Here is a 27,436-nt window from a genome sequence, read left to right on the forward strand (position 1 = left end):
TGTGGTTATGTGAGGTACAGTTATTGTGCCTTGAAAAAAAAAACGCGTTTGCTGACATTTTACAATTAAGTGGAGCCTGCAAATTAAGTTTGTTGCTCAGACGAATTTCAGAGATTTTTTTTGTCGTATGAAATACGGATTAAATGTCATATATTCAGCAGCCACTTCAGGAAGTACACTTGTATAATGTTATTTAATCCAATACAACTCTGCCAGTGTATGAAATATTAAACAAAGTATTAGAAACACTTTTTTTCGCAAAATGAACTTAAATCCAACCTTTCTGACGGTTCATTTTTATCTCCACAAAGGCGGAACGGTAGTCAGTGATCCCCCACAATTCTCCCCTGATTATCCAGGATTTAATTCAAACAGATATAAATATTAGACAACTTTATTTTACATTATCTCTGGAGTTGAGCATTACAGAAAGCTTCATAATAGTGTATCTACAAAATGTGTCCAGACTTCTCTCGTAAAAAGAAAAAAAAAAAAAAAAAAGAAAGTATTTAAAACTTTTGTGGCTTTAGTTTCATCAGATCTACTTTGTTTGTTTGTTGACAATGACAGCTCTGTTCTTCCCATCTTCAGCAGTTTTGGCACAAAGTTTGATTTCGTTTTAAAGTCAGCGTGTGTTTCGTTAATAATCGTGCAGAGAGTCGTTGTCGTGCACATCTGAAGAGATAAAGAAAACAACAGAAGAGATATTTCAACAATGAGTGCTTTAAATCAGTTTCCAATAGTACAATTTCCATTGGATTCAATCTCAAAACCTCAATGTAACTCACCGCCTATGTAGTCAACGTCATCGTAGGTATCTCCCTCCCTGCGAATGAAGACCAATTAGAAACCAACAGCAGAAAATTATTTTTATTGAAAGTTCTAAATAAAATCGAACTCCAAACATGATATGAAGACATAAAATTCTAAGTTAGTTTTCTTTCTTTTTAATGATTTCTGTTGATCTCTTTTCTTATGTCCAGAACCTTGTATATATATATTCAATAACCGTTGTACTGAAAAATTGCAGTTGCACTCCAGCTTCGTCGTATGCTACACAACGACAATGAAGGCTTTTGAGTTTGATTATTTTTGAATTATTAAATTAATTTTTTCATCCACACTAGCAACAAACATTTTTACTAGTATTGCCACAAATAATCATAAAAATAAGATGTTACAAAAAAAAAACCCAAAACACTATAAAATATGTTATATAAGCAAAGTCATTATCTACTTAACATACATTATGATTTCAGAACTTACAGTGGAAGAAGAAGATTCCTGGGCACGTAACCATCTGTGAGGATCAGACAAACACACAAACATGAATGTATAAAACAGATCACTCTCCGTATTCTGGTCAAAGCTGCGACTTATTCCTTATGTCATAAATCTGGCTATGTCCACATGTACATTTTTAGCTTTTTGTGTACTTTCCCTGATCGCCGGATCCTTTACCCGCCCTGTTAAAACTTTTTCTTTTTATGGGTAGAAGTGTAAAGGGTTACATACATTTTCCATGTGTGGGGTTGTAACACAGAGCCTTCTTGCTGTTGGTGAGTTGAATAACGTCCAGAATGTCTCCTTGAGTCACGGGCAGATATTTTCCTCCTGGCTTCTTTATGACGCTGTGAGGATCCACCATGGCGGTGTGCAGCACCTTGACCGGCCCATCGAACTGACACAAGAGTCACACTTCATGTCTGTGTCAAATTATATGCATTTGTACTTTTCTAGGCTGATGACACTCTGCTTTATTCAACCAAACAATCTAAATAAATAATAAATCAATTCAAATCATTATCTTTTTTTCCTTCTCACAACTGTAAGAATAAAGCATAGAAATGCTCTTAACTTTAGGTGAACGTCAGGTCTACACTTGCTTGTTCAAAGTGTCACTGGTCTTCATAAATAATAAATTAGCTGAATACTAAAAGAGAGAAATTTTGGCCTCTTTAAATTGAGGTGGACAGTCGATGGCATGTCACACTTTTTCCATTATCTGACATTTATCGGGTTTCAAACGAGAACAGTAAGTGTGGGTGGTTTTATTGGTAGCTGTGAGAATCTTCATAGTCAGTGCGGCGTTAAAATTGGAGTTCTTCGATACACCCCGCATATCAACAGCAGAATGTCTTGACACGGGCTTTTCTGTTCATTTCCTCTCCGATTATTTCACATGCAGATCATACATCTTTCATGTTGTTGTTCTTTTAACAGACGTATTTATTCCTTGACATTTACAGATACCGCAGCAATAAAATATAACTGTATATACTGCTGCAAATTATCGTACCAATATGCAATTTAACAGATAGATCGAGAGATTTGAGCTGTCATGTGATCAATCATGTGATCCTTTGCACTTGGAAATGATTTTCTTATATTTACAGAGTGCTGCGTGTATGTGAAAGTCACTTGATTAATGTGTTCCTCCGCTAAACCTCAATATATAACACTTTGCCCCGTATGTGGTATAAAAGTGTGGAGTGTGAAAAATATTCACCCCAAATTTCTTTCTTAGTTCCTTCTCCATTTTGTGCTGGAAGCTGAAATGAAGATGATTCCATTAGTTTGCTAACTGAAGACGGAATAATTTGCAATCATGTACAGTTAAAACACAGCGCTCCCGTAAAGACGTGATTACTGGTCTCATCTCCCATAAAATCTACAGTAAGCTGTTGATATGACTGCAGCTAAACGTATCCCGAGGTATTTCTCGTTGCCCGTCGGAGAACCAGATGGGAAAACATACTTAATTTCTGGCGGCGGCGGAGGAAAGTCATCCATTATTGCTTGAACATCATCATAGTCATCTGAGAAAGACAGTACAGAATAAAAGAACTGCACAATTTCAAATTTTCTTGATTTCTCCAGACAAGACAAACAAACAAAACAAACAAATTTTCTTAAGTCTTCCAATTTTTCTTTAAATTGTCTTTGCTAAAGCAATTTAAAACACAGCCAACTTTAAGTTTCTGAGACAGTTGGTGGTGTATTTTCATTTTCTGTTATTTGGGATGAATCAAGAGCTGCGAGGGTGTAGCATCTTTGGTTCAGTAAGGGAGCAACAAATGCAAGTGTGTCGTGATGTGTGTGGTTTACACTGCAGCATGCTTGTGATGTGTGTTTGCTTTCACTTACCATCATCCTGACTCGCGCTGCAAATGAGAGGAAACGCAAGCATGTTAGCTGGAATTGACGTAGGCAAAACTGAGAAAACAAAGAAACCAGCTCTGCAAATGACTGATCACTAAACAATTCAAAGTGTTGATATTTGGTGTCTTAGAAGCAGATGAAAAAATGATTTGATAGGATGGTTTTTAACACGCGGCAGGGCGACGTACCTGTCTCTGTGAGTGGGCTCAATACTGGCCATTTGTGGAGGGTCAGGAGGTGGCGGAGGTAATGGTGATGTGCCTGATTTCCTGGACTGGAGCACTTTGAATTTCACAGCCTCATAGTCTACATCCACACACGTGTTACTGATGTATCCATCTGCAAGGTAACAAGGATAAGATGATGCTCACACGAATCGGCGTCAAAGCTGATCGTATCAGACAAAATAGATACTCTGGCTCCGGGGAAGACGGCAAAATAAGCGTAGGAGCTGATGTTTTCTTTTCAACAAAAACTGGAGTAAATGCATCATAAGATGAGACAGGCTGAGTCTGAAGAGAGGTGTTAGCAGAAGAGCTATTTGGTCTCGTAGGCAGAGCAGAGAATCATCTGCATAATATGTCACATTGTTGATGTTGGAGACATTGTAGGATCACAGGTCTTTGAAAAATAGAGGATCCAGCACAATGGGTAGAAGGGAGAAACAAAAGGTAGAAGGGAGAAAGAAGGAGTTCAAAGGAAGGGGGGAAAGTCAGCCTCATGGTTGAGTCCCTGGGGGTGCACTGATAATTTTGGAGACATTTTGAATCAGTGCACTACACCCATGAGCGGTGCCTGTCACTTTTCAGTTGACATGGTTTGGTGGACACCCCTTTAAATGATGCATGATCATGTGACTATCTTCTGTCTCCACCATACCCTGAAGAAGACTCTTGGTCGAAATGCGTAGGTCCCTGCTTTTTTCATAACTACATAAGAGCCTCTGAGGACCCTCCTTTTTGACTGCAATAATTTTGAAAACGGCTGTCACTCATCTTTCATCTGTTTGAATCACCCTTTGAAGAGCGCCTGATTCTTCATGCACTTTTTTATACTCCTACTCAGACCCACCGAGCACTCGCCCATTTTAAAAAAAAATTTTCCTGAATCCAGAAAGATTTAAAATGAAACTCACAATTTCCATTCAGGGAGCGAGCCAACCATTTGCCCCCAGGGTTATTCCTCACCCTGAGGATATCCACGCTGTCACCTTGTCGCACACTCAGGTCCAGTTTACTTCCACCATGCCAGTCGTGCCGAACCCTGGCTGTATGGAGAACTTCCACTTCCCCTTGCAACTAGAGAGACAAAAATATAGACGACACTTTACAGATGTGAAATACAGCTGCTTCGAAATGCAGGCGAGCTAAGTTGTCCATCAAAATGTCTGTTTTCAGATTATTTCATGCGAATGACATTCAGGATGTTTGAAGAAGAAGCCAACTTGAGGACGGATGGTGTTTGGATCCTACCTGAAATTTTTTCCTCAACTCATACTCTCTTTTCTGAAGCTCTATCTGCTCTTTCATCTCCTTCTTCTGTTGCCTCTTCTCTCCTTTTCTGTTATTTTTCTCAGGATTAACAGGGTTCACTTCTTCATGGCCCCTACAAACACACAGTTAAAAGGCCAAAAAATAATTCAGTCTTTTTAGAAACAGTACAGCTACTCCATGAGCAGCGTTCTCATAGCGGTCAGTTATGGATAAATGGTGTTTCTTCATAATGTTTAACTTTCTACAGTGAACAAGTAACATACTTCATAATTTTTGAAAACGTACACAAGATTCGTTTTTAATGTAGTAATAACTCCAGCAACGACCTCCTTTTACTTTAAGGTTTGTGTAAAAGTACCTTCAAGTCTTCTGTTTTATTTTCTAACATTTTCCTCTTTCAACAGGAAATGCAGTCATCGTGTAGCATGATTGGAAGTGAGACAGCAGATGAGGTATTAGCAGGTGCAAATATAAAAGAACAGAACTGCTCGGTTCACACAGCTGCAGCCACGGCGGTACTTTGAACACTTACTCATCTATAAACTCGTACACTTCGTTGTCACCCTGCAAGACAAAAGATTTGCAAATCTAAAGAAACAGTTACATAAAAATATAACTTGATTAATGGTCGGAGACATTTTTTTTTCTCCTCTTCACATGTTCTTATCTTTACGCTCCAGATCGGATTGTGTTTGTATGGACATTTACACTCCCAAAGCTCGACATCAAAGAAACCACTTGTAAAATCTGTGGCCTCCACGAATTACGAAGACACTTCAGTCGACTACTGGATTCGTAGACATGAACAACGATATCCAGACTTTACACACAACCCTGCATTAGAATTTAAATGTCCTCTTTCCCATGTGAGGTTCTGGCTCATTCTGAATTGTTCCAATGCCATTTTATCTTTACAAAACGTCAACGTTGTGCTCTTACCTCGTCTATACACCGTGAGCTGTGGTCGCTCCTGGACCCTGTAGAATCACACAGTGAATACACCGTTTTCATTTTGAAACCAGTTACAAAAACAAAACACAACGTGCAATTTTTAAAGCATGGTATGATTGAGGTCAGACCAGGAAAAAGACGGAGTGTCATTTTCACTCCAGTAGCGGAAAATGTTGTTAAATATAGTTTTCAAGCACCAGATCAGCTACAATTGAACAAATGAATGTGTCATGTTTATTTTATTAAAAACTTTTTCTTTTGTTTTACCATTGTTGTCAAAGGTTGTGATGTCATCATACGTGTCCTGATCATCATCGATGTCTCTGCATGGAGTGAATAAGAAGAACCAGATTTTGAATTTACCAAAAATGTACTTTTCTGCAAATGGCGTCTGGCAGTGACAAGAGCAGCCACTGATGGTGACACAGAAACTCTTTTTCTGTCATTTTTCCATCATTAAATGGTTCAAAATAAAGCATGACAGGTTTTAAATGTTGGCATTTTACTTTTAAATAGTGTGACATGCTGCTGATATTAGATTCAAAACTTGTCATTAAACTTGATTTATTCTGATTACTCTGATCGCGTGGTACATGTTTTTATTTATAAATAAAATGGAATATTTTAAACTTTCAGAAAAACTGAGAAGGAGATAGGAATCTGATTTTATTTTGACATACATAAGGAATATTACTACCACGACCAGAACTAGCAGAGTACTCACACAGAAGCCATACGTGGTGGCATTGTGGGTTTGCTGGTTCGCTGTGAAGGTTTGGGGGGCCTGGTCATTCCAGGTAAAGATATGTCTCTCCCTGCTGAGGCCGGGGAACCTGCTGGGAGAGCAAGGAGATCGTCTATGAAGAAACCCCATGATGACAACTGGCGATGAACGTAACGGCTCAGTTAACACCGCATTTAAAGTCACTGCACCGACAGAGTCATGATGTTTCTAAAGGAACGCTGAGGAAAGTTACCGACAGAATGATCTGTGTTTTAAAGACGTCTGTGTTCGATGTTCTCATTAATAGTTATCCGCACAACTGAGGTTTGCAACTTGAGATTTTCCTTTTTCACGTCAGCATTTCAGATGGATTAATGTAAATGTTTTTACTCAACTACTTGAAGGTACAAATTACCCACCTACGTTAAATTAAAATTAGAGCGACTTCGATCAACCACAGCACTGAAACCTGCTTGAACAAGACACAAATGTTCTTGTACATAAAAATACATGCCGTAAAAGCTTCCGTAGCATTGTGAAGAATTAGAAATAAAACTTTTGATGACTCATGTCCAGTGCTGTACCACGACAGCTTGTCATTTCTGCCTCATGTTCAGCTGAGAACTGAATACATTTTCTAGAACTGTATTTAGATGATTAAAATTATGAAGTAACTCACTAATTGTGACTTAGCATCCATCACATCAGAATAATATCAATAGCTGAGCCAGCAGTGAAGACACCATGTTTGACTGATGCTTTTGTGAATAAAAAACTGAAATCAAATGAATAGAAAAAAAAAAACAGATTACTTTGTCCTCATTATGTATCCACCAGTTAGTGTCACAGATTTGCCGGTCCAACAAAACCTCATTAGGTTTCTCTGTGCAGGGAGCAGACAGATCTACAGCCCGGGAGACTCACCGTTGGTCCTCCTCGGACCAGGGAGAGGCGGAGCTCCTCGGACAAACCTCAGGAAGGGCTCCAGGTTAACGTTTGGCGGCCGCTTGGGTTTCAAGGGAAGGGGTCCATCACGGGGTAGTGGTCTCCTCAGTGGGGTAACATCTCCCGTGCTCCTCTGCCTGGGCTGATTTCTTCTTTGGAGAGGGTTGGAGGTGGGAGCTGGAGGTGGAAGTGGAGGTTTAGTGACTGCAAGTCCCTGATACCTTTGCATCCTGTTCAGCAGCATCTCCCCTGTCTTCTTGATCTTGCTGCAGTCTGTCGGCTGGAGGGATGCTCTGACCCCCGGATTGGGAGGCAGCTGTGGGACAAAAGCAGTTCTAGGGGGAATTGGGGCTGCCACTTGCTCTTCTCTCTGGATCTTCCCCAGTCCTGGGCTAGCCACTGGTGGAGGAATGGTGGGAGACAGTTTGTAAAGGGCCAATTCTCTGCTCTCTACTGCTGGGGGAATTGCTCTACCAAACCCAGGCCGTGGAGATTTTGGAGAACTGCTGTCTCGGCTGCTGGTATCAGAAGCGCTGTTGTTGAACCTGTCCCTCAGAGCCTTGACATCCACACTGTCCCCCTGAAAACACACAGCAGCTCTGTTTCAGAAGCAGGAAGTTAGCAGCGCAGCACAAAGTGAGGTATACCCCCTACGCTCACAAACACGCATCAGCCGTAAAAATCCTGTGTTATCTTTTCAAACCAAGAATGCACTGTGCAACAACACTTCCTGCTTGCTTTTGATCTTTCTAAAGATGATCATTCTCCTCCAGCTCTGTGCAGCATGCAGATTATATAAAGATGGAGTAGATTAGAGGAACCCTCGGTAAATCCTGAAGTTATAAAACACATAATTTATCAGTCTGCCTTTTCAACCTGTGTCACACCCACCACCCATGATCCACTACTGTGTTTTATCATGTACATATTTTTGATCATGCCAAATAACAGATACAGAGACGTGTCCTCTTTCCCAGTTTAATTAGTAAGAGGTATTATTTTCAGGCTGCCAAAACATGCAACCCTTTGACACAGAGATCCTCCTCCAAGAAGCATATGTGACCGGTGGTTTTGTTTATCTGTCGGCAGGATTTCTTCTGCTTGAGGCTGATTTATACCCAACTTTGTGGGGGGAATGTAGAATTTAGCCAAGGAAGAACCCATTAAATTCAACATAGCTGAAAAAGGCTCCCTTTATATTCTTTATCAACAAAGTCTCCTTGGTGAAGGAATGCAATCTGAGTTCTTGACTCATTTACTTTCCAGGAATGAGGAACCAGCTCAATTTTTGATGTCACTGACTTTTTAAAATCATTATCTCGCTTGTGTAGAGTTTGTGTCCTCACACTCAACCCAAAGGCACCAACTTGCTGACATGTGGAGGTCTTAGTGAAAGGACGCAGCGGGTCCTCAAAGGCTAATCTCATGCTTAGAGAGTAAAAAAATCTCCATATCAGCACAAACATGAGGACTTAATGTCTCTCTGTGGTGTAATTTGAAGTTTGCATGTTCCCACATAAATGAACTAAATTAAACAAGGGAGGAGTTGACAGCTACATTCAGCTGTTAACCTAGCAGTTATAATGGTGAAGCGAATGTAAACAGGCTGTGGTAGAAAGTGAAGAAACCACTGTAACTCGGAACTAATCCACAAATATATTGCGTACCAGAAAATTCACAAGATAAGTCGACATGCTGACAAAGACAAAGCACTATGTCTATGCACATACGTTATAACTTTTGGGACACCAAACACAGTTTGTGAAGAAAAGCAGGAAGTGCACACAACCCACAACTTTCTGTATCTCAACCAGCATTCCATTTTGGTTGCCATAGAAATGGCATGCATGTCTCTCCTGCACCTGAGAGACAGTGTCAAGCTGCAAGCTTCACTCGCAGACATCGCAGTTACGAAGAACAAAGGAAACAGAAAAACATCATCTCCACACCACAAACACACACTCACACATGCACGTGCGCACACACACACACACACACACACACACACACTCTGCTGCTGACGACAAAATGATGGATTGGGCCTTTAGTTACGATGGTGTTGAGGGTTCAGGTTTCCTTTGAGGCAAACTGTAATTTAAACATTGCGTTTCCTTTTTCAATTTTGACTTCAAAAGTGTTGTAAAAGTATTTTAAACTCTAAATGTTTGATACCATTTTTTCCCCCAAATGTAGATATAGATTCTTTTGTGCTATGAAAATTAGAACAATACAAATTATTGAATGTGTTGTCATGACTACAAGCCAGTTGGGGAAAGATCCCAAAGAAGATTCAGTGAGTCCATAAACACCTGACAGAAATCAACCGGTTTCCCGTCACAAAGAAAAAGCCACACTTGGATGGTGTTACTCAAACTGACAGTCAGGAGGAAATAGCTTCAATTACACCACAGGAGAGAAGTGTGAAAGGTGCGATGGAGTTCTTATGTTTAAGAGAAGAAAAAAACAAAAACAGTAGTGAATAATAATTTCCTACCATATTTGTCTTGACAGGTGGTTGTACTTCCAGAACTAACTGACAGGAAAGTGCTCCATGTCCAGCGGGGATCCAGGATCCAGAATGATGCTACTGTACTGACAGCTGCATGACCTGAGTTCCGAAACTTACTGCAGTGAGGAAGTGATGTGAACTCCAGCGAAGGTGAGAATGTGACTCATAGCACTACAGCTCAAGTGTCTGGTCTGTGTGGTAAAAATTATATCTTAAAGGCATTACATTAGATTAGAAGGATTAGATTGTAGATTGTAGGTGATTTTAACTGTTTGTGTTTGTGTGCGTGTGTGTGTTAGACACTAATGTACAAAAGAAAGGAAATCAAAAGCTTAAGAATTGAATTAGATTTGAAACAAAAGGAGATTTTGTCTTTTGAAAAGGAAAAAGTAAAACTGGTTTAAGGTGTCTCTTCATATCTTTTATTTTATCTTGGATGTAGCCTACAAATTAAGATGAACAAACTCAGATTTAAACGTGAACTACGGAGGAGTTCTGAGTTATATTAGACAAATCGTGAACGATGTGCAGTAGAGACAAAGTGTTTTTTTGGATGAAATGTGAACATCAGGCTACTTCATCATCAATAACAGAAAAATACTCTCGCGATTCCAATCATTCGTCAGCTTAAACTGACTTAAACTTCAAATCAGTGTTTTGTCTTCTAGTTCAAATCAATTCTCACTACACACACACACATGCTAGCAGCTGAGATACACTGAATGCTGTTTTTAGCAAACTGTTGATTATGATTGTTATTAGCATATATTAAAGAATGTGAAAAACTTTCAACAAACTCGGAGGAATAACAGTCTGGACCAACTGGGCTCCACTGACCTCTGTAGCTAAACCCTGACTGAACTCCCGAGGATGACAAATAGATTATAACTCAAATCTTAGGCATCAGATCCAATTTCTTATTTTCCATTTTACCCAGTATGTCACAGAGAGTGGTGAGGGTTCAAAGTGGGGGACAGTAGTGGGGGTGCTGCGGCTGCCCCAGGGTTGGTGCATGGGGGAATGGCATTGCCTCCCTCCCTCGTGACTCCAGGCTGAGAGCCGTGAGCCTGATTACTGCCTGCTGGTGGCCAAGCCACCACGTTGCCAGGCATGTTGGGCCACGGCGCCACTGCTGTAACATGCCACTGGTTTCCCAAAAACCCCTGCTGTCCCCAGGGCATGGTGGTGGGACAGTATGGGGGGGAGGAGTATGGCGAGACCCCTACTGGCTGCTGTGAGGGAAACATGGAAAGGATCTGAGCGTTGGACAGGGTTTGCTGAGGAGACTCTGGAAGAGAAGATGGGCAAAAATGAAACCAAAAATCAGTTCACGTCATCTTGAACAATTATACATTGTCATTGTCTCTGAATACTCTTGAACCACCAACAGCAACAAAGTAGTCTCTTGGCTTGGTAATGCTACTGTATATTTGCTGGAAGCACTGGTATCTCACCCGGCAACGACCCCGATCCTCCTACCTGGTGTAACGTTGTTAAGCTGAGCCTGCTGACTGTTACAGTGGTTCTGGGTGGGCACCAGTGGGTCCTCCAGCTGGATGGTGAAGATGCTCATCAACTCATTACAGGAGGCTGACTAGAGGAGAAATTATTGTGTGTGTGTGTGTGTGTGTGTGTGTGTGTGTGTGTGTGTGTGTGTGTGTGTGTGTGCAAGAGAGAGAGAGAGAGAGAGAGGGAGATACTGTGCATGAACCATGACATTTAGAAATATTGAAATTCTGCCCTCTCCTCTAATTTGTACTGTTATCAAACCAGCTAACTTGGTAAAAGTTATAAATCCACAAAGCCTGTTTGAACTTCTCTATAATAACTTTATTGGTTATGATCTCAACCTTAGGATGAGATTAAATACAGTTTAGTATCCAACCAGATTGCAAAGACACATAATTGCAATGCATTCTATATTAATGAAACAAAGCCAGTGCAACATATGTTGATGCATTTATCCAGCAGTAACAGTAATGATGCACAATATGAATATGAGCTGTTAGCGTAGACATGAAATATAATTTGAATATGGAAGATGTTTAAAGTAAAACACATAGACGGTACTGATCTATGTGAATATTAGGAGATTTGAAAAAGCTTTCAAGATAAACAGTGTAGCTTCTTGACAGAATGGCCAGTGGATTTAAAACCCTTTGAGTTAAATACATTTAACTCCTGATTTATGCTTCTGTGGTTGTGTCAAGATGACATGTTGTCGGACGCTGATTCGTGTTGATGAGCACCGCCCACCCCCCCAGTTAGATAATGTGTTTACCTGTTTAGTTTGTCCTGATGAATCATCCGGTCGTGGACTGAACAAATCTTCAGAGGCCGATACCTGAGAACAACGACGAATTGACGTGTAATAAACAAGCATTTGTGGTAGTTTTAGAATTTAACTGAGCTTCCCACTTTACCTCAGGTGGAGAGGGGGAATTCTCATGTAGAGCCAATATGTCACTGATCTATTATCAAAAACAAAAAAAATATATAAATGATAGCAAAAATGATAAACAGAAACCAAACAAACAAAAGAAAAGATTTATTCTGACTTGTGTTAACGTCTCCGTAGGATCTGGTGTTGTTTCTATGTCAGCTCTCTCACAGATTTCCTTTAGGTTGTCCAGGACAGGATCCGCCTGGCGAAAACATGGCGGTAATACGAATATTAGTATTCTACAGAGCAATACAGAATTTGTGTTTCAGTACAAAAACAAACAAAATCAATGCATAAGAAAAACCCTAAAAACAAATACAGGAGTAAAAAAAAAAAGCATGCCACAAATTAAAATCTCTATCTCATACATCCCGAATTCCTGATTTGCCTCAAGGAGTTTTAAAATCTGCACAGAATAAACCTGAGACCAGGAGACAGGGTTACACAGTAAAAATGAATTTTACACTTGAATCAGTTGTTATTGTCTACATTTGTTTGACACTCATGAGAAACGCCACACTCTGTAATCACTTAAATGGAATGAGGAGTTCCTGGTGTGTTACCAGGTTGGCCGTCTTGATGTAGAAGAGGCTGTAGGTGTCCTGTTGTTGGTAGACGTAGGCCAGAGCTCGGGGGTCCGACTTATCTTTGGTTAATGAGCTGATGCGGCTCCTCTCATGGTCGTGCTGCACAGCCTGCAGAAACAAAAAGAAACGGAGATTCTAGCTTTTAGCTTTGTTTCACTGCACCAACGTCTTCTGATCAAAAAATAAGGCGCATTTATACCCTCGTGAGTTTTTGATCGTGCAGCTTCTGATTGTTTCTCTCAATGACTGCATTTTGGCTTAAGTCTTGTCTGGATCAGCAGTTTAATTACTTTGGTAAGGTAAATCCTGCATCACAGATACATCGTGTGCCTGTCACAGTGACCTCGACCTTTGACCTCAAAGATGTTGTTATTTTTTTCAGAAAATCCTTTAGCGCCAGTGGAAGTTTCTATTGCATCTGGAGAAATTTCCTTTCCTTATACTTCCCTTGTGGCAAAAGGTTCTTGTAGTGGAGGAAAACTTTTTAAAGACCATCAAAAGTGATTTCCTTGACTGGCAGCCTGAATCTGATTTTTGGAGTGACAGTCTGAACGAGCTCAGGTGACTTACATTGGACCTTTGGTAGCTCAATGGATGCCCTTTTGTTAGGGAAACTACAAAGCAAAGTATTCAATAATAGTTTTATGGCACTGATCCACTTAAGTTGCATAAATACTCAGCTTTCTCTCCCAAAGAGAGCCAAAGAATGATCCGGAAGTTGTTAGGAAAAAACGAAGAATAGAAAATTGGTATTAGAGCGCTAATCCAAGCAGAAAACAGCTATTCAGTACAAAGGAAAACCACAACTGTTGTTGTGGGAAGAGGAGTGCGTGACAATAAATCAACACACCCAAGGGGGGGCGCTGCAACTACAGAGAGAGAGGTGGCCTGACTCACCCCGGTCCTCTCATCCACTATCTTCAGGCCTCCAGACGAAAGTTTCAACCAAACTCTCTGTTTGTGTTTCCCCTGTTTCCTTGCTGCTGCCTCAATGCCCTTCAAAACACACAGACAGACAGACACACACACACAAACGCACAAAGTATTTGGACTACATGTGAGATATGGCAGAACTGTAAAACAATATTATTGTAGATGATAATAACTACAGTAAAATAAAATGAAACATCCATTGTCTATATACAGCACAACATACACAAGAATAACAGGAGATTAATTGGTTATTGGTGTATTTTCTACAATTAATATCAGACCCAAAAATCAGTCAGTTCCTAAAACAGATATTTAAATAATTGTTGATGAATGTGAAAAGACAAAAAAAAACAAAAAACACTGTGGCGACGAAGCAATTCAAGGAATTGTTTGATCACCACAGTGGTATGACTGGTGTAACACTGGCTTCATTATAAAGTACATTTTTTTTTCTGGTTGTTAGACTAAAGAAAACATCTAAATGGTCTCCTTTAATGGAGGTTTCCAGGAATGACCCTCCACTAATTCTAATCTCTGCCGTCATACGATAGCGGACGTCTGGTGTTTACCTTTAATTTTCTTGTAAAAGGAGCGATGAGGAATTTTAGCTGGTATCCTCTTTTTGAACTTTCTTGGGCCTCATCCTCATAGACCGTCTATGAGCTTAAAAGCTGGAAACCTGTGGTGTCTTCCATGAATTCTTTCTGTTGTTAGAACACCTACTGATAGTAAAGCCAACACTTACGACGCCAGCGTTTTCCGGATGCATAACAGTGTTTAGACTACGTGAAGGTCACATTTGTGCAGGATGTTCCAATTCTGTATTACTGGTAGTGGCCCACATTACCAGTATGACTGTTTAAGACGGCACAGATGTTCCGGGGGGGCTGACTCAACCTCATCTCACAGTGAACCCTGTACATCTGTAGTGGACATCCAGTAAAGAGTCCAGTGTCAGCATCTCTGAGTCTCCCGCCTGCTTCCTGTGTCCGGCGAATTCTATCATCACACTAAATTCCTGACATGAGATTATTTTGTCTGTGGACGACACCTTTAATTTCATCATGGAGTCCCAGCACATCTTGTCTCCATGGGCCCCGGGTACCGAGTCCACGCCAATCAGTTTGGCTTTGAAGCGAACTTCGTCTCCATGGAAACGTGAGGTGGAGTCAGTGGGTGACGTGGTAGCTCCTCACAGACAAGAGAGAACAATCTTTGTGTTAATTTATATTGCTGGTATTATTTTTTTTCCGAACAAAATAACAGTGCAATTCAGTGGTTTTATTCATTTACATTTCTTTTGACGCCTGCGTGTTTTGGTTTCTACCCGTTGTGTTTTGTGTACATACATCTACATGTGTTTATCACAGCAAAAGTACATGGGCGTTTAAATGGCTGTTAGTGCGTGTAAGCGATTCGCTGAGTGAGCGTAGTTCTTGCTCATCCTTGGTAAATGTTTCAACTCATTTTCACGAGTGAAAAGTGTAATTTGGCGTTTATGGGACACGTGTTGCCGTAACAAAGGTCGTCCTTTGAAAACCTTCACTGACTCCAGTTGGGGAACAAATTTACTGCGTTCAGCTTTATGTTCAGAGTAAACACAAGTACAACACAACACAATTTCACATCCGCATTGAGTACACTTCTCTGTCCTGTCCTTAATGATTCTTTTTTTGGAGAAAAGTAAAAAGAATAATCTGCAAACAGGTATTTTTAACAGTGACATAAAGTCTCCATCAGCTGCTAATCAGCACTCAGACACAACTGTGGTTTTGCCGATTCATCTTTGCATTGCCACCTGCAGCAATTGAACGACAAGTTAATTTATGTTCTGTTGATCAGAAACAATCTGGAGACGTGTAAGTTGGTCACAGAAAGGTTTTTCCTTCACAAATTGCTCGTTTGATCTTGGTAAAGTTTTGTACGAGTGAAAATGCCAAAGAAAACAATTAGAACCAGCCCAGAAATCTAGCGTTCCACTAAAAATAAGTCCAAACAATAATAAACCAACCAAATAAAATCAGAGGGTGTCGCAAAAAGACTTGACAGGTTTGGTTTCAGCGTTCAGTTGCTGTTCCTTCCCATTTCTATAAATGTTCGGAATCAAAAAATGGGCAGAAGTGAAAGATGTATTTGGTTCTTTTACCTGAATGAAAACAGCAACACGAAAGTGCAAAAATATTAATTTACAAGAAAAACTTTGCAATGAAAGTCAAGAAAGTTAAACAAAATTACGACCCTTTCATTTTGTGGCGTGGACAATATCCCAGTAATAAGTATGCATTCGTATATCTGGAATAACAACGATGGGTTTGTACTGAAACGCCGCAGCAGGTAATGGTTGCAGCACAAATGTTGGGATTGGAAGCGCCATCTTATGGTGACACCCTGCCATTGAAGGAATGAGCGTGAAGTTACAGGTTATAGCTTCATCTGTAAGACTGAAACTTCATCCTGTTTTAAGAAATGAGAATCACTGAGTTTTGGCGTCACGGGAGTTGAATTTCAGACCGGATGAAAGGACTTAAGAGCTTCCCAGAGGTGGAAAAGTTTTAAGGAGATCCTTGTAAGACTCTTGTGTACATCCAAACACGTGAAACCAAAACTGCAAAAGCTGGACATCCTCCAGAGTTTGACACAAGGAAGAGTAACGTCCTGTCTAAGACCGGACCAGGGGATAGGCTGTAGTTCTACCCAACATGGAGGTCACACTATGTCCAGACATCTTGATTCAATATTAGCAGACTAGGACTTCATCAAAATAAAGTTGCCTATCTCAAAAAGGAAGGAAGTCTTGGTATTAATCTTACTTTTGCGACATGTACACAAAATAGTGCATTCATTTGTATTGTTACAAACCCTGAAAGACTGATGTACTTTTGCATTGATTTAAAACTTTGTCTTGGGGGTCGTTACTCCTTTTGATAGAGCAAATACGAGAGTCACGGTTCAGTAATTCGTCATAAATGGTGGGATCCAAAATAACTTGCAGACATTTTAGGTTTACGATCGCCGATATCTTCAAACTTTTATTGCTGTTACTTCGGCTATCAACATTTTGAAAGTAAGTTGTCAAACAGAAACAAAACGTTTCCGTGCACTCGCCAGGTTTTGAAAGGTAGAACTCTGAGCTCAATGAGGAAATGAAGCCGGCGGCAGCCAAACACTTGTACCTCCAGTGTTGGAGGAGACGCAGGTCCCCACAGCAGCTTGGCTACAGGCAGTTTGCTTCCTGTCCGTCATGACAAAGCTCTGTTTGGAAATTCAAGATGCTGTAAAAACAAGGTGGCGGTCACAGTTATTGGCTGGAAAGCTTACTGCGTTGGTTTGGCAGTTTAAGCGTCAGACAAGGAAATTCAACCATGCAAATTAAAATCATGCAGATTCATCAAAAAAAAAAAATTCTTATTCCTGTGGTGCGCCTCACCTGCTGCTGGGAGCGTGTCCCTGCTCCAACCCTCCCGTTTGGCTCGACTCACAGCTGAAATGCCTCGGAGTCAAAGGTCAGGCAGCAGACTCACTGGTGATATATTAACATCCGCTGGGAGGCCCAAATACATGGGAACCAAGTCTGAGGAGGGTCTACTTAGCATCTCTCTCAGGGGATGAAGCTCAGTTCATGTGTACCCTCTGCCGACATTCTTGAGGTGGTCGTTCCTTGGAATAAAAGCTGAGCTGTATGTGCTACGCTGGCAAACATGCTTGCTGAAGGAGGATTGTGGAACGGAAGGATGACAAACAGATTAGTAAAAAACAAAACAAACAAAAACCATTAAACTGCACTTAAGAGACAGATTAAAGTGAAGATACTGCTTACACTGCACTCATGACGTTATGTAATGCTTCTTGAATGCCATGCTGGATGAAGTGGTTACGTTCTAGTGATCAACCATTTTGTGCTTTGGTGCTCATGTACCATGTTTTGTGATGGAATCCTCAGCCACGGAAAGCCCTCCTGCTTTGTGTGTGGAATATAATGCAAGTGATGCTCTTTCTTGCGTAAATATTTATCAGCCAGATAAACTTGTGACGTGATATTTAGCTTAGTCAAGAGGTTTCCTGCACCCAGAATCATTTTCCCGAGGAGCGGGGCTAATTTCAAATCTCCCACAGTCAGGAAGAGTTTTATGTCAGATTATCTCCAAATCTCCTCGAAATTAGATTGATTCTTTTATAATTAAAATAACATGCAAACACACAATATCTGGGTCAGCTGGCAGAGAATTTAATAACTTGAGAAAATGAAATACCGGAGTCAGTCCTCTTGCCCCTACTGGGAAACACCATAGTCGTCGTGCCTGGGGGGGAAGTGTCACATTTCCTCTTCATAACACGTTGGGGAACTTTTAGGTTTCCCGACATTAGCATCCATAGCTGTGTGCACACCCAGGCTTTTTTTTTTTTTTTTTTAATGTTCGATGAAGGTAAAAGTACACATGTGGGTGAAAGGATAAATATTACCTTGGATTTTGACTCATAATACTTTACTGATGATGAAGCAACCCAACAGAGTCTTCCTCCACCGAAAGCTGAGTCAGTGTTCAATGTCTGAGCACCAGAACTGTTCATGTCATGTGACCCGACTGGAACTGGCTCTCTTTTAAGGTCCCATGAAATAAAAATACATGTCCCCTTGCTGTCACAGGAACAATGTTATTCTTTCCAGGATTTATTTTAATCCTAAATTTAGTCTAGAAGCAGGGTATTTGTAACTCCTTGCCCCCCCTCGACCTCTACTGTGTCGCTCCTGTCCTCAAAAAACAACAACTTTGTTACAATGAGTCTAAACATACAGGAATCTGCTTGTAAAATACCATGCAAACGCATAAATGCTGGATGCCCTTCACGAAGTACGAGGCCCCTCAGTGGGGCCTCCACAAGGGATGTCGTGGCCCAAATTCAGCTGAAATGCTTGACCGCTGGATGCCTGCCAGGACTGACATGAATAATTCCCCAGAAAAGACACTGGTCCAAAATAAGCTGCCAAAAAAACAAACAAGTAGCAGATTCCATGAACTCAAAAAAATGTGGCAGCCAGTGTATGAGCTCACGTTTTGCAAAAGCAGAAGACAGTGACGCGGACCCGTCTGCTCTGTCTCCGCAACTTCGGCGCGTATTTCACAGGATTTTTGACTTTTATAAATTGCTGACAGGAATTTTGTGGCATTCAATTATCAGTTTGTGGTTGTTGTCTATTGGAGAAACTTCAGGGTGTACTTCTGCAAAACTAAAATCTGTGAAAGTGTATAAAGACTTCTATAATTTCATATTTGCCACCATCACCCAAGGAAATAATTTCTTGTCTGGTTTGAAGCCTTGAAATGGTGAACTTGAGACTGTTGCATGCATATTGAAACTTGAGGTTCTGAAGGACAAATGTTTATTTTTAAACTTTTCGCAGATGTACATATGCACTGGTATTGACAGTCGTTTTTGAGCTGAATTCACAAAAGTAACTTCGACATTTACTCACACGTACAAAGCTGGGAATCGCATCATTCCTCTCAACTCTGGTTTAAAACCCACAGTCACAGCGTCTCGGTGTTACAGTGGCCTTCGATCACGAGTCCCAGAGGAGGTTTGGGTCTGATTTGAAGAAATTCCTGTTTCTGGAATGAGACGAACAGGCAGACAAACCAAAGACACGATGAAAAATAAAATTAAAAAAAGACACCTTCTAGTTTGCTGCCTGCTGCATGTTGATTCATATGTGGATAATTTATATGAGCTAATGTTTCCTCAGATGTCATTCACTGTCCACGTGCCTTCACGTATGCTGAGCACATCTGCCAGTCCCACCTGACAATGTGATTCTTTTTTTCTTAGATATTTTACAATCCTTGAAAACTCCCTTTCGATCTTGCAAAACCTTGTTTTATTACATCTAAAGCTTTCCAACACGGAGTCTCAACCTAGCTGCTCATACCCCGACAGGTACAGTAAATGCAGGAGCTTCAGATCGGTCAACCGGGATGCTGCTCTGTATAATTCAAACGTCATCTGATACATTTATTCAAATGTTTGCCGACAGGAGCCGTTCTGCTACTGTTGCATGTTTGTACTGGGACTAGGGGATTACACCCACTTCACTGCGTACTGTGGGAACTCAACGACCTCTGGAACAGATGAAAGGGTTTGAAACCCTCACTGGATCGAATCACGCTAAACCTCTGTTCTGGTGTTCTTAGTCGTCACAGAACCAAACCTGAGTTGAAGAGAGGTTTTTATTAAAAGGGATACAATTTTGAATGCTGATCTTATTAAAAATAATATTTTATAAAGGTGTGTAAACTAGAGTTATGACGATTTATTTCGCTATTGACGCTTTCATATTCACGATGACTGATGACACATTACACGTCCTCTTTCCCTGTGGTATGAGGAAACCTACCAGCGACCTGACTGAGATGGTTACCACACGTGAAAAGGACCACAGGGGTGCAGGGTGGCCGGGTGCCAAACTCCTCCATGTCCATAAACAAAGCCTTATATGAGGAGATGTATAGAGGAGGGAAGCAGAGCTGAGTGATGACGTGGTTCTCAGCTCAGAAGTTACAACTCATTCGAAGGAAATCGATACCTGCCCTAATTCTTTTTCTTCATCTTACTGTCAATCATTAATGTTAGCTGTTTTGTTCTGTAGTTTCGTTAGCTCTTGCTACCGTTGAGCGTTCCATCAGTGGTTATTTCACTCTTCTGTGTCTTGGACCGCGGCCTACCTTCTCCCTCATGTTTTCTTTGGATCTCTGTGTGATAAATCTTGCGCTTAAGTTAATTTTTTTGTGAGCCGCGATTGACTGGTAAGTTTTTTCAGGTCTATTTCCTTTCTGGTCTCCTCAAAGCTTTGAAGTTTCATCCCATCCGTGTCCACATGTAATCCCAGGTCTTTCTTTGGGGGGACAACCCCACCCACCATAATCAGGTCCAATGCTTGCACATTAACATGTGAAAAGCAGGTGTTCTACATATTTCAGTTAGGTTTTTACGTGTTAAATTTCACAAATGTGATCACACGAATCCATACGTCACTTAACACACATTTATTCAACAATGAACAACAACAACAACAACAAAAATGTGATGTGACGCAACCCACTTGTGAAATTAACGCCGTTTCTCAGAATTAAAAGTCACGTACAGTCTCACAGGTTAAAGGTCATTAAAAACCATTCATATTTCCTCCTTTATAAATCCCTGAATTGTATATCGCTGATATTAACAATTCACCAGCATTGTTGTTGTTTTTTCTCCATTCACACAACAGTGGTGATTTTTACAGAGCCTGTGTTGATTTCATTCCTTCTCCAATGTGTCACTATTTATTGTACTTGTGTTAACAACTGCTGAACTGCGAAACACATTTAAAGTTCATTTACTCTCAGATTCTGTCACAGAGTCGACGAAGTTGGGTGAGAACACAATAACATGAAGAGTTTCAGCATCTGCTGCCCAGACGGCCTCGAGATGTGTGAGAAGTGGGTTTGTGTTGTTCAAACAGGATGCCGCCGGCATAGAAACTGTTTTCGGATTGCATCAAAATGATTCCACCTGACTCCAATGAATAAGACTGAACACACACATTTGAAATTGCACGTGTAATATTTAGTCATTGGCGCATGAAGCTGTGGAATTAGTTACAACCGCACCTGCAGTTCTACCACATGAAAATTGTTCAATGTTTATAAATTCTTGTTATATAAAAATTTGAAAATAAAAAGAGTATGTAGATATGTAAAAAAGGGCCTCCAGGTGCACTAAGCGTTGCTGCCTGACGTCACTTCCGTTGATGTTCATTGTAAATACCAAACAAAAACAGAACAAGCTCGCCCCCCCCCCCCCCGAGTTTCTGTAAGTGTCATGAAAGAGCGTTGACATGGAAAGTGGAACTGTGCTGCGCTAATGTCGCTAAGATGAGTGAGCTAACTCCAACTCTTCGGTGAGTAAGTCTTTATACAATATCTTTACGATGTTAGGTTTTTGGTGTGTCCCAAATCGCATACTTCCAAACTAAATACTTAAAATTTTGAGTAAACTCAACTCAAAATGGAAAAAAAAAGTATGGATAGTATGTGAAAACTGAGTATGCAAAAGTACCCTGATGACGTACTCAAATCGGTGTATGACACTGTGGACACTCGCCGCACTTGTTTCAGCTGTGGTGAGGGTCAGTACACTGACTTGTACGGAGTCAACGTTACATTGAATAATGGGACAGGTTTGAAATTCTGTGTGGACACGGGTTTGAAAAAAAAAAAGACTTGTCACCAAAATGTTTTGCTAAATGGATCACACAAACTCTACATAGTGTTGCATCTTCAGCCAATAGGAGGAGGACATCGCGTTGTCGGCGCTGATTGTGGCGTAACAATGCCCGATGACCGTTTATTTTGATGTTTTACTGCTTCAAAAATCGACAAACAAGCACAGGCAAAAGGTGGCAGTAATTAGCTGATGCTGATGCTGATGCTGATGCTGATGCTGATGCGGAGCTAGCCGGTCACAAATCGGCGTAGAAGAAGAAGACATCGCGTCGTCATTTCCGGGGAGTGAGTGTGATAGTTTGTCATTCCTAGCAAACAAACGATTACAGCGAAAAATGGCTTACGAGTGTCGTAGCGACTGGACTACTCAACCAACTCTGCTTATTCCCCAATGTACGCACACACACAAACTCCCCCCTCCTCCCCAACCATTTTGTTGGTGATGGAGCCTCGTCTGTGAGCCCTGTGTGTCTCCAAAGACCGGACTTTTTCAAAGTGTATTCAGGGGGCAGGCAGCTAGCGGATCAGACGCCTATGATTTGAGACAAAAATGAAAGCATGTTGAAACCATGCAACGAGGCTAAGTGCACCTTGAACGAGAGAACCCATGAGACAAGACATCGAGGGAACCAGTTCAGTGGTATTTGTTGTCATAAGTATGTTTTAAGAATGTTGATCTTTTAAAATAATGTTCACAAGTCTTAAAAAGTTTATCGTTGCAAGAAAAAATATTTTAACTGCAACATTCAACGACTACAACTGCTCATATGTAAAGCTTTTAAGAGACATGATTTTTTTCCTCACTCTCTCTAGCACCACCTTCAGGCCAGATTTAGCAATTTTTAAAAAATCTGAGCAAGCATGTGTTTTGTATCTTGGTCACACAGTTGGCTTTGCAAACCGGAAGTTTCATCTTGAAACCATCAGACACGTGGGGAGAGTGCAGTCATGAACTAAAAGCCCTCCTGAGGGCAGACGAACAAGGAAACCAGTGGTTTCGTAAATTTCACAGCAAACTCATAAAATCCATCTTCAGAAATTTAAAAAAAAAAAAAAATTAATCACACTTCCTCCTGCAGTATTTGATTACTAGTCAGCCCACCGCAGGGAGAACTGAACCATGAATGATGACACATGTTTAAACTAAAAACAGACACATGGCCCTCGAAATGTTATCAGTTTTCTGCCTCTCACTTGTGAAATCCCACTAGTGTCTGTTCCCTGGAGCCACCAAGATGACCAGAGACTTGAAGCGGAAGCAGCAGTTCATGTATCTTTACCATAAATGACCTCCCTTCTATTCCAGTAAGTGCAGGAATGCCACATTATTCGTAATAATACAACATATCTGGGGCCCCATGTGAGAGGAGTGAACCTACAGGATAAGTTAGAAGTTAAAGTAGTGTCCTTCTCTCAGCCTCACAACAATAATTATCCATTCATATTTTGCTTTTCTACAATTTCATTCTGCAGAGGCTTTTGTCCGAAGCGATGTGCAACGCAAGTCAGAATTTGGACTGGAGGGAACACCTTGGTCAGTATGACAAAGTGCTTCAAGTTTGAATGGCCACAGGTGCTGCCATCTAGTGGCAGAAGAAGTTGGAGTATTGTTTTGTTTTTCTTTCTTCATATAATTTAACCACAAACAATTATTTAAAATCAACAAATATCTTTCAATATTCAACATCGTCAGTGCTAAGTATTCACTCAATTAAAAGTGGAAAGGGACTCTGTGGATCATGTGTATGTATATATATATATATATATATATATATATATATATATATATATATATATATATATATATATATATATATATATATATATATATATGAATAAAAGTTTTTCTGTGTGTGTGGATGTGATATTAAAAGATTGCCGAACAAAAATCTTCTCGTCGTGAGAATTTTTTTTTTTTTTAAAGATAACTTACAGCTTTCAACTCCATTTAAAAACCAGTAACAGAACATTTGAACCAGCATGAACAGCCACAACATTTGTTTTTTGTTTTTCATGCAGGCACAAGAGGTTTTGCCAATTTGAGTCTTACTCGTTGGGGAATTTATACAGATTTGAAGGATATTAATAGTCAGCAAACATGTACTTAATTCAAGAGATGAACTCATTTTAATTGTTCTGGAGCCTCCCAGAGCCACAGATATTCCAGCTGAAAGTGGAAGAAGAAGTGTTTTAAAAATTAAAAATCTGAAAGAAACGTTAGTTTTTAGTTAAAAATGAGCAAAACAGGGCATCTTCTTGTTTCTAAAGCGGATTAGATAACTTAGTATATCCCGTCCAATTGGAGTTTATTAAAGAAACCGTCCATCCAGTCAGGAAATCTTTCTTCCGATTCTGTTCATCTATTATACAGGACTTTTAAATCAACTTTAACACTCACCTACTAACTGCTTGCTGTGTTTTTTTAGCGTCAAATCTTAAATAGACCCTCTGTTGCCCAGACCATATACCTTATATAAATGATGAAAATGTCACAGTGGTGCAGTGGTCAGCACTGTCGCCTCACAGCAAGAAGGTTCAGGGTTTGAGTCCGGCTCGGGCATGGAATCTTTCTGTGTGGAGTCTCCATGTTCTCCCTGTGCCTGTGTGGGTTCTCGCTGGTACTCCGGCTTCTTCCACAGTCCAAAGACATCAAGAGGGGACGAGGCTGATTGATACTCTAAATTGACCGTAGGCGTGGCTGTGAGTGTGAATGGTTGTCTGTCTCTATGTGTTGGCCCTGTGATGGACTGGTGACCCGTCCAGGGTGAACCCCACCTATCGCCCGAAGGCTGCTGGGATAGGCTGCAGCCCCTTAGCACTTTTAACAGGGAAGGAATGGATGGATAGATGTTGCCCCGGTGCCAGATACAGATTTGTGCGGCGGCCTTGCACTGCTCTGAGGGGGGCACATTTTTTAAGCCAGAAGTGTACAGTCACAGGCCTCTTATAGAACAATACTCAAAAAAATAATGAAAAACACCAGATAGCTCACCATTAGAAGAGCGGGAGTCTACAATGGGCCACTGACTTGAATCTATGTAGGATGCCCTTCCTCCATTCTTTCCTAAAAAAATTTTCTCAAGTCTTTTTCAAATGCTGGTTTAATGATAGTCGATTTTCACTAGTAGCATGGACTGTCGATGATCAGGGAACACGTTCCTGAGTGTGGAGAAAGAGATCTCAAAGTGTGCACCAAAAGTCAGCATGTTTCAGCGCGGCAATAACACTCAGCATTGCTTCTAAGGGTTGATGGATGTGTTTTAGAAATTTTCCCATATTCCATTTACCCCCGTCAGGTGGAGTTGAGTCTTTAAATCGGACACGGAGGGACGGGGTTAGCTTGGTGTCGAGTGCTAACGTTGGTAGACCGGCTAACGTTAGTGTTAGCTCTAGCTTGGGCAGAGTGGTCAACCTCAGGTGACCGTGACTCTTCAGAACACTCCTGGCTTCCACCAACTCTCTCCCTCTCTTCTAGGACCCTCCGTGATCCTTGACAAAAGAAACACCGTAGTTTAGCACAGTTTTCACTTGAAGGGTATTTTTTTCAATTCACTTTGCACTCTTTCACAGCTAGGTACAGTAGTCAACACTCTTTACAAATCATTTCTGTTTGAAGTTTCCAGGTTTTACCAGATCATTTCATGGACCAATCAAACCATTTAAAATTATTTGATCAAAGCTAGGCCTAAAGCACAGTGTGTTTATCAATATTATTATGACTCATGTATATTGGACATTTTTTACTAACTCATCATTGTAGCCTGCAATTTTGAAGAAAAAAAATTTTGACGAGTGACTGACTGGCTCGTCTGTCCAGGGTGGGCCCAACTGACTCAGATAAGGCACCCTTAGACCCGCCCGTGATGCTGGGTTTGGATGGATGGATGATGAAAATGTACAGTTTTTCCACATTTCTGTTCCTGAATGTAACAGCTTTCTCCTTGGCCTGTGCTCCAGGACAGCATCCTCACAGCCAAGCCGGTGAGGGGGATGCTGTGAAATCGAAGAACGGGGATGTTTAACTGAATGAGCGGCTGATCCGTCTCTGTTATCGTTCTCAAACTAGTTTATATAATTCACTTAACTTTAGGTCCCCTCGCGCTTCTCATCTTGACTCGCTTCCCAGAAGGAGCCAAGTTGTTTTCCTCCACTCTGAAACTCCCAAACATCAAAATCCATCACAGATGGAAATCTGTGTGTGAACATCGCCTGGCACTTTGTTGCTGTTTTTATGTTTCCCATCTGTTACTACATAAAGACTCCCTTTGTGTCTTGAACTGTCTCACATGATACTTTTTTTTCTCTTCCAAGTGTGTCTCAAATTAACTTTTAGATTTCATTTAATCTGCACTCACTTTTTCTTTTGGAGTGAACAAAAACACATCGCAATTCTCCTCAGTGTGTTGTTGTCGGAGATGCTCATTAAGGAATGTGATCTCGTGCCTCTGTGGTCATGATTTTGTTTCGCGTGTTGTGAAATAAGTTAAGAGGATAATAGAACTCAACATTGTTTATCCTGTTAATTGTTTCTCTGTGGTCGGGATTTAGCATTCAGTACATTTGTGTTGCTAATCTCCAGCAATAAAAAAGATCAAGTACAGGGAAGTGAGCGCATCTTGTGTCCAATATAAACTCAAAAAAGTCTCTATCGAGTGGAGGCGAAACGAAAATTAAATCTTGGCGAAACAATTTACAGTCTCATCCTCACTTAACACCTGACCTGGAATCAGATTGGGCCGGGGGCTGGAACATCATTTGATTTGTACAAACATAGGAAAGGAAAAGAAGGATTATCTTCATACCGGAACACATCAGCCAACCGTCATGGACGTGAGGGGGCAGGACTCAAATACCGAGGCAAGGAGGCAGTCATGAAGTCGTGAGTTTAAAGTTTTTGGGGCAAAACACTGAATTTAAAAGAACTGCGATGCCAAAGAAACACAGGGAGCGAGGAGAGACAATCCAACGACGACCGAGACAGAGAGCTAAAATACAAACTCACCTAATGACACAACAAGCAACAGGTGGGAGGAGTCAAGGGCAGCAGGGAGGGAGCTGATTGGAGGATGGACACCGGGGACACAGCTGTGAATGACCAGGAATGATTAACAATACACACCTGGTGACAGAAAAACTGAGGGGGAAACGTACAAAGGCAGGAAGTACGGCTGACAAGGCACGAGAGATTTTAAAACTAAAAAAGGAAGCAAGTATTCACACTAATACCAAGGGAAACAAAGAAATGTAAAACAATAAGAGTATGAAATAAAATACATGAACACCGAACTAAAAATCAACAGTTCAGAGAGGACTGTGACTCCAACGTTAGCCAGTATAATTCTGTCACGCATCATCGGCTTTTGTCAGGAGTGGATTTACCTCACCGCTCCTAATCAACACTTCTACGGGTGAAATATGAAACCGAGTA

General features: G+C 40.8%; 2 protein-coding genes across 12 annotated transcripts; both read right to left on the reverse strand.

Moving 5' to 3' along the window:
- Window positions 1–308: 308 nt before the first annotated feature.
- Window positions 309–9,896, reverse strand: LOC147249657 (FYN-binding protein 1). Of its 2 annotated transcripts, none has more exons than XM_086225360.1 (16): window positions 9,770–9,896; window positions 7,255–7,855; window positions 6,331–6,442; window positions 5,874–5,929; window positions 5,595–5,632; window positions 5,188–5,219; window positions 4,635–4,767; window positions 4,298–4,460; window positions 3,351–3,501; window positions 3,148–3,164; window positions 2,759–2,819; window positions 2,510–2,552; window positions 1,516–1,681; window positions 1,267–1,300; window positions 789–826; window positions 309–675 (listed from the first exon to the last, which is right to left on the reverse strand). In XM_086225360.1, the coding sequence occupies exons 1-16, from the start codon at window positions 9,770–9,772 to the stop codon at window positions 641–643; spliced, it is 1,683 nt and encodes a 560-aa protein (XP_086081486.1). In that variant the 5' UTR covers window positions 9,773–9,896; the 3' UTR covers window positions 309–640. The 2 variants fall into 2 exon arrangements, with proteins under 2 accessions (XP_086081486.1, XP_086081487.1); XM_086225361.1 differs by having other exon boundaries at window positions 310–675; window positions 6,331–6,439.
- A 349-nt stretch (window positions 9,897–10,245) lies between these two features.
- On the reverse strand, window positions 10,246–27,023 carry LOC147249658 (uncharacterized). Of its 10 annotated transcripts, XM_086225367.1 has the most exons (14): window positions 26,811–27,022; window positions 25,296–25,497; window positions 24,477–25,167; window positions 19,221–19,356; window positions 17,175–17,452; window positions 16,921–17,019; window positions 14,799–14,938; window positions 13,712–13,810; window positions 12,791–12,922; window positions 12,343–12,429; window positions 12,208–12,255; window positions 12,066–12,128; window positions 11,264–11,378; window positions 10,246–11,072 (listed from the first exon to the last, which is right to left on the reverse strand). In XM_086225367.1, the coding sequence occupies exons 6-14, from the start codon at window positions 16,988–16,990 to the stop codon at window positions 10,726–10,728; spliced, it is 1,101 nt and encodes a 366-aa protein (XP_086081493.1). In that variant the 5' UTR covers window positions 16,991–17,019; window positions 17,175–17,452; window positions 19,221–19,356; window positions 24,477–25,167; window positions 25,296–25,497; window positions 26,811–27,022; the 3' UTR covers window positions 10,246–10,725. The 10 variants fall into 10 exon arrangements, with proteins under 10 accessions (XP_086081493.1, XP_086081492.1, XP_086081494.1 ...); XM_086225366.1 differs by having other exon boundaries at window positions 17,998–19,356; window positions 24,477–25,497; window positions 26,811–27,023; XM_086225368.1 differs by having other exon boundaries at window positions 19,227–19,356; window positions 24,477–25,497.
- Window positions 27,024–27,436: the final 413 nt, after the last annotated feature.

Source organism: Aulostomus chinensis, chromosome 14, assembly GCF_037954235.1.
Source record: "Aulostomus chinensis isolate RoL2024-O1b breed Wild chromosome 14, RoL_Achi_v1.0, whole genome shotgun sequence".
Lineage (NCBI taxonomy): Eukaryota > Metazoa > Chordata > Actinopteri > Syngnathiformes > Aulostomidae > Aulostomus > Aulostomus chinensis.

What these genes read in the sequence shown, in the direction of transcription:
- LOC147249657 (XM_086225360.1), bottom strand. An exon ending in CACAACCTTTGACAACAATG is followed by an intron (nt 5,633 to 5,873) that starts GTAAAACAAAAG and finishes GTGATTCTACAG; the next exon opens with GGTCCAGGAGCGACCACAGC. An exon ending in CAACCCCACACATGGAAAAT is followed by an intron (nt 1,301 to 1,515) that starts GTATGTAACCCT and finishes TGATCCTCACAG; the next exon opens with ATGGTTACGTGCCCAGGAAT.
- LOC147249658 (XM_086225366.1), bottom strand. Translation starts at nt 16,990, where the DNA reads ATGACGGACAGGAAGCAAACTGCCTGTAGCCAAGCTGCTGTGGGGACC. An exon ending in ACTCCATGATGAAATTAAAG is followed by an intron (nt 13,811 to 14,798) that starts GTGTCGTCCACA and finishes TGTGTTTTGAAG; the next exon opens with GGCATTGAGGCAGCAGCAAG. An exon ending in ACATCAAGACGGCCAACCTG is followed by an intron (nt 12,430 to 12,790) that starts GTAACACACCAG and finishes TGTTTTCGCCAG; the next exon opens with GCGGATCCTGTCCTGGACAA.